The 6,728-nt window shown below is 58.4% G+C and overlaps 1 protein-coding gene and 1 long non-coding RNA gene across 2 annotated transcripts in view; one reads left to right on the top strand and one right to left on the bottom strand.

Moving 5' to 3' along the window:
• The window catches only part of LOC112483775, a 26,252-nt gene that overhangs the window by 17,505 nt on the left and 2,019 nt on the right, over positions 1-6,728 (bottom strand). The window lies entirely within an intron of this gene.
• KIAA1024 (KIAA1024 ortholog) overlaps positions 80-6,728 on the top strand; it is a 17,459-nt gene continuing 10,810 nt past the window's right edge. Inside the window, exon 1 of the mRNA XM_006905326.2 lies at positions 80-5,120. Coding sequence (XP_006905388.1) covers positions 2,838-5,120 — 2,283 coding nt within the window. The 5' untranslated portion in view covers positions 80-2,837. The remainder of the gene's footprint in view (positions 5,121-6,728) is intronic.

The raw sequence follows: 6,728 nt of genomic DNA, 5'->3' as shown, positions 1-6,728 counted from the left end.
CACCTTGCCCCCCCGCCCCCTTCTGTCACTTGGCAGGGGACGCGCCCCACCCCCAGCACGAGACTGGCCTGGTGCTCCTCCCACAGCATCGCAGGCCTGGTCCGCAGTTGACCGGGGCTCCTAACCCACACTGGACCCCAGGCTCCTCACGTCACCTCTCTGGACCGCATAGTCACTGCCCGCCTCAGTCCCACGGTCTCCTCATCTGCAAACTGGGAGTGCCCTCCCCGTACCACAGAGCTGGTTCTGTGGTCCATGACGTGCTGGCCAGAGGCCACCCCGCAGGCTGAGTCCCATCACATGGTCACACAGGCCAGACACCCACCGCGGCGCCCTTCCTCTGTGCCGTTCACTGGCGTGTTGCGGAAAATCTCTGTGGCGTTTGTCCGTGCTGACGCATCGTCATGTGCCCATGCACCCGTCAGCGTGGGGGGCACGTGCCTACCCCCGGCCATTCAGAAACCCCCAAATTTCAGCTGTGACAAAAAAAGACTCAGGTTTGGCACATCACTTGTGTTCCCTTTATTCACTTCAGGAGATGCTGGGCCTCGGCTTTCCAAAGCTGTTTCCGGACCAGGGACTGGTGGCGCTGTAGCCATGCTAAGCAGAGCAACGGGCCGGGGCAGCCTCGCGGGGGCGTCACGGGTCTCCGGGGAGGCTCGTGGCCGGGAGGCCCCCGTAGCTCCCAGGGCTGCTGGACGTCCCCGGGCCTGCCAGAGCGCAGCAGCGGGCGTGAGGCGGCCGGCGAGGCCGAGGTGAGGGATCAGGTGGAGCTCCGGTGAAAGCGCCTGTCGCCAGAGCGTGACGTCGGCGTGGCGACTCGGAGCAGCTTTCCCTCGGCCGCACTGGCTCACCCGCGCTGCCTTCTGTGCCCGTGCGTTCCCTTGCCGTGCAAGTGTGACAGACTGTCCTGCCCGTAGCAAAGCAGGTCACCTCGCACAGTGTCTTCCTCAGCCGGTGCGATGGCGGGGCGCCTCCCGGGGTGCGTTCCGGGCAGGATGGAGCCGCTCGGGGCTCCGTTGCCTTGTCCACACGAGACCCAGACCGTGGCGTCTGTGTGTCCCTGCAGCATCTGGGCAGAGCACGTGCCCGTGCATACGGCAGTCCCCTGGGACACTGCCCTCGGGGCGGAGAGGGGACCTGGCCGGCAGCGGCTGGCATCTGACCCAAAGGCAAGACGCTGTTGCCCACGGAAGGGGCTGGGCCGCTGAGCACCCAGTCAGCGAGAGGTCGGCTGTCGGCTGCCGTCTCTAAGCAGGTGGCCTGGGGGGGTGGAGGGGGGGCCACCTGTGGAATCTGGTATCTCCCTGGGCTCTCAGGACCCGGTCTGCGTTTGTCACCAGGGAGCTTTAGTTCCCCTTACAAAATTCTGTTCACTTTTGCTTTGACGGTTTCGATTTTCCAAGAGTCATTTGTCCTTCCATTTCGAAGTGAGGTTTATTATCGTTTGGTGATTATAAAGTAACCTGTGTTCATTGTAGGAATTTTAGAAAAGATGAAATATTACAAAGAAAAAATAAAAGTTATCTATAAAAAATCAAATAAGAATGACAGCTGAATGGGAAGGGGCATGGAGAACTTACTGGGGAGGTGGGAACGTCCCAGCTCTTTATATGGTTTTGGTTTCTACCCATTTGCCAAAACGTCAGCAAATGCACTTAAGATTTGTGTACTTCACCGCACGTAACTCTCGTATTAAAAGAAAAACTGTAAACAGTGACTGAAGTTGGGTTAACGATACGCATGATGAGATGTGTAGAGGAAAGATGCACGTATGCAATTTACTTTAAAAAATACGATGGCTCGCGGAAGGACAGAGGGGTGGAATGTGATGAAGCAGAGGAATGTTAACAGGAGAATCCAGACGGTGGTATACGCGCGCCCTCCATAAAATTCTTTCCACTGTGCTGTATGTTCGAAAACTCGCATAATACAATATTGAGGTTCAGACTGCTAATTCGGAAACAAAAATCCATATTTACAATCCAAATGGAACCACCCTGGAATAATGTACATTTTAGTGTCCATTATTTTCCTGCATTTTCATTTCCCAGAATATATATTATAGAATTAAGATCTTACTCCATACGCAGATTATATTTTTTCGCTCAATATTGTATCACAGTTTTCTTTTGTCATAAAAAGTCTTCACTGTGTAGTTGTCAAACCGACATATAATTTACGTGCAGTAAAGTACATCCGTTTTAGCAGACGGTTTTATGAGTTTTGGCGAACGCGTACAGTCAGGTAATCACCACCCCAATGAAACGATTCTATCATCCTGGAAAATCTCCGTGCCCCTTCATAGCCAGCCCCCGGCAGCTGCAAATCTGTTTTTCAGAATGTCGCTAAGACGCAACTGTGTAGTGTGCGGCCTGGACTCTGGTGCCCTGCAAGGAATCTGTCCCTCGTTGCTGCTGAGCAGTGTTCCGCGGTAGGGCTGTCCACTAACTTAATTTTAACATTTGTGCGAAGTCACACATCTCCTAACGTGCTTCATTTCTACGTTCCCCCATCGCTGAACTATCTTAGGTTTTATTTTTCGCTATATAGATACCGCCATGGTGAACATCTCTGTGCGTCAACTGTGGTCAGTGACCATTTCTTCAAGGTAGAATTCTGGGAAAGAAACTGCAGGGTCGTACATTACAAACATTTTTAAAGCTCTGACTACATTATTAAAGTTTCCCTTGCATTTCTTCATGGGGCCCACGACAGGCTTGTCTTAAAACTCCACTGCAGTCTATAACCTCTTCTCCCCGCTCTTTCTCAATATTGTCGCTGCAGACCTGGTTCGAAGTTCTAGTGGCCTTGGAGAGCCTTTGAAACCCTAAAGCATGGAGGCTGGTCAGGACACCTCTGTCTTCCTGGTGAAGGTGCTGGAGGAACTGGACAGCAAGCAGAACACTGTTTCCTACCAGGACCTGTGCAAGTCCCTGTGCGCCCGCTTCGACCTGCCGCAGCTCGCCAAGCTGAGGAGTGTGCTCTTCTACACGGCCTGCCTCGACCCCGGGTTCCCCGCCACGCTGTTCAAAGACAAGATGAACTGCACCGTGAACCACCAGCAGTCAAAGAAAATCATGGTGGCGGCAGACATCGTGACCATATTCAACCTGCTGCAGATGAACGGCGGGGCCACCAGGGAGAAGCTGCCCGGCGGCCGGCCGAAGGCGCGCAAGGAGGCGTCCTGTGAATCGTGCCGGTCAGACGCCGAGGTCTGCGGCGCGGCCGAGTGCGAGCCCCTCGACTGCAGCCGGGGCGACAGGCCCTTCGGCCGGGCCCCCCCCGCCCGGCAGCCGTCCAGGGGCTGTGACGCGGGCTGCCGGGACTGCCCGCAGTTCGTGCCCGCCGCGGAGCCCAACTTCCTGCTGGGCGTGGGCAGGGAGGCGAAGGCCCGTGCCGCGTCCCTGGACAGGCTGCAGGCCCTGGCCCCGTTCCCGGTGGGCAGCCCTCGGCCCTGCGAGATGCAGAGAACCTACTTCCCCATGAATCTCGACAGCGACTGCGCCTCGGACCAGTTCTCACTGCCCAGCGCCCCGGGCGTCAAAGACACCTTCGTCTCCAGTGACGAGCCCTTCGTGGGCCAGTCCTGTGTCCAGAAAAGGAACATCTTCAAAGAGGACTTTCACAATCTGATGGCCGTGTCCCCTGGCTTGGCTGGCCGCGCTCACGAGGCAGAGGGGGCGCGTGGGGAGCCCCAGAGCCGGAAGGAGCCCCACAAGACACCATTCTTTAATCACAGCTTCGAGATGCCCTACAGCAGCCAGTACCTGAATCCCGCGTGCTCCCCCGTCCCTGACAGAAGGCGGGCGAAGCATGAAAGCTTAGACGACCTTCAGGCCTCCACGTACTTTGGACCCACTCCCGTGACGGGGACCCAGGACGCCAGGCGCTGTCCGGGGAGGCCCAGCAAGCAGACGCCGTGGCCGGCCAAAAGCTGGAGCCTAAACACGGAAGAAGTCCCTGACTTCGAACGGTCCTTTTTCAACAGGAACCCTTCTGAGGAGAAGCCGCGCTACCCAAGTCCCAGCGGCCAGTCGCCCAGCTTCCCAGCCCCGGACCGGCGCCCGGCTTACCTCACGCCACAGGATCCACAGCCAATGCGCCCCGTTGGCTATGTGGCAAAACCCGGCGGGCTCAAACCTAAAGAGATATCGGCCTCTGCTGACCTGGAGAAGCACGAGCCGGTCAAAAAGTTCAAGGACAAGAGCATCGGCTGCACGGGCGGGCAGCTCAGCTCAGACACCAGCAGCGTGGGCACCCAGACCGAGCAGCACGTGCCGGAGACCAAGAAACGCAGGGACCTGTGTGCCTCGGGGCAGGGCAAGTACACGAAGCAGTCCGATGATGACTCGGAAATCGTCAGCGATGACATCAGTGACATTTTCCGATTTCTTGATGACATGAGTATCAGTGGCTCGACAGGAGTGATACAGTCATCCTGCTACAACAGCACGGGGTCCTTGTCCCAGCTTCACAAGTCGGACTGTGACAGTTCACCGGAGCACAATATAGTGAAAATCACCAACGGGCTTCCCGGCAGCAAGGGAGAAAAGGGAAACCGGCCTGAGAGCAGCCACCACTCGGAAGAGGAGCTGAAGACCAGTGTGTGCAAACTGGTGCTCCGGATCGGCGAAATCGAACGGAAGCTTGAATCACTGTCGGGCGTCCGCGAGGAAATCTCCCAGGTGTTGGGCAAACTGAATAAGCTGGATCAGAAGATGCAGCAGCCTGAGAAGGTGAGCGTGCAGGCAGATCTGAACTCCTTGACCAGCGAGGCTCCATCCGACGAGAGCGCCTCACCCCGGGTGTTCCGTGCACACAGCGGCTCCCACGGGCCCAAACTGGAGAACAGCGCCGACTGGTGCTGCTCGGATGCCAGCGGGAGCAACAGCGAGAGCCTTCGCGTCAAGGCCTTGAAGAAAAGCCTCTTCGCCAGGCCGTCCTCGAGGTCGCTGACGGAGGAGAACAGTGCCACGGAATCCAAAATCGCCAGCATCTCCAACTCGCCCCGGGACTGGCGCACCATCACTTACGGCAACCGCGTGGGCCTCGGCGAGGACGAGGCCAAGGACGGGGGCCCTGGCGAGAGCAAGGACTGGCATCGGAAGCCCAAAGAGGTAACTTAAACTCGAGCCCACGTTCCCGGGCCGCGTGGCGCACTCCCGAGCGTCGACTGTGACAGCTGTCCTGCCCGGTCTGGCGGGCCTCTTGCGCTAGGCCGCCGGGACGGCGCGGGCAGGCGGTTGGGCGGGCGGCGGGGAGGAGCACAGGACTGCGGGGCTGCCGACGGGAAAGGGCGGTTCGGGTGCCGGACGGGGGTGCGGGCCCAGGCCGTCACAGAGCGGGGCCTGGGCAGAGCAGGACGCGGCAGCAAGGGCGTCGCCGTCCTTTCCGAAGCAGCAGGGCGCGGGCGAAGGACGGGGCGGGTGGCGTGAAGCGTGCGGGCTCACACGTCCCTCCACGGACTCCGCTGCGGGCATGGCGCTGCTTTTCAGCAGCCGGGGCGTTTGCACCGTGAGATCGATAGATGAGGCGTCGGGCAACTGTTCCCAGTCACACCGCCCACGGCCGCGGCTCTAAGACGCTGTCCTCCTCCGCTTCGTAGTTTGTCCTGCACGGTCTCAGGACCCCGGGCGTTTGTGCATCTTTCTAGCTGACGTCGCCCTGACCGTCCTGGAGGGAGCGCACACCCCCCCAATCCCTCTCGTCTCGTGTCCCCCGAAGCGAGGAGGGCTGTGTCGGGGGGCCGCGTGGCTGCTCTCCCTCATTCTGACTGGGTTCCACGTGAGCCCTTTCTGGCCGAAGCGGTACGATTTCCGTCTGTTGCTCATCTCGTTCCCTCCCCTGATTTCAAAGGCCGGGGGCCAGACCAGGGGCCTCCGCGGTCTCAGAGGACCGAGCCGTCGGGAGGGAAGGTGGTGGGGGCTGCACGCACGCAAAGCCAGAAGAGGAGGCTGGCTGCTCCGGTGGATCCAAGAAGGAAAAGCTGGGGAAACTGGGCTCTAAGGATGTTTTCGGGGTCCCAAGTTGGGGAAAAGACTAAATTTAAAACCTGACTTTTTTTCTGATCCCAAGGAAACCTCTGCTGTCTGTGCTGGCCACCGCTCTGTCCTCTGTAGCCACTTTTTGAGAGAAAGCAGAGTGTAGTCTATGCCACTGCTCTGAGGAGAGGTCCGGCCCTGGTCCCTCTCCTCCGGTCACTGTCGCTGTCCCCGAGCTGCTGGCATTGGTCAGCTGTCTGGTGCCCTGAGTCTTGCTTAGCACTGAAAAGTAGCCATGTAGAGGACTCAAAAGGTTAGGGGCTTCGACGGAAATGTCAAGTTCACTGAACTCGCCAGGACTCCAATCTATGCCATGCCAAATGCTCGTAGAACCAACAGAAACAGCCAGAAGCTTAGGAAAGATCCACTTGCAGTGCCGAGCCCAAAGTTGCTAATTTTTGGCCCGAGTCATTCTCACTTTGTCACCTCCTGTGACCTCATTTCTCCCTCCTGGCAGACAGTGCTCGTCAGCTCTGGGCGGGTGACCAGCCCCGCCTGCCGTCCGAGCTTTGGTCCCACATCCACGCTGCTCATGGCCAGTTCCCCCAGATGTCCACCCACGTGTCAGAAGGTCCCAACCAGGCTTTTCTGTTCCTTCAGAGCCAGTGTCTCCTCCCCCTTTCCCCATTTTGGCACTTCCCTGAGCCGAAGAGGCTGCTCTGGTCTGTGACCGCACATCCGGTT

This window comes from Pteropus alecto, unplaced genomic scaffold (assembly GCF_000325575.1).
Source record: "Pteropus alecto unplaced genomic scaffold, ASM32557v1 scaffold60, whole genome shotgun sequence".
In the NCBI taxonomy this organism is placed as follows: Eukaryota; Metazoa; Chordata; class Mammalia; order Chiroptera; family Pteropodidae; genus Pteropus; species Pteropus alecto.
Note: the sequence above shows the minus strand (reverse complement) of the source record. Positions and strands in the feature narration are given on the sequence as shown.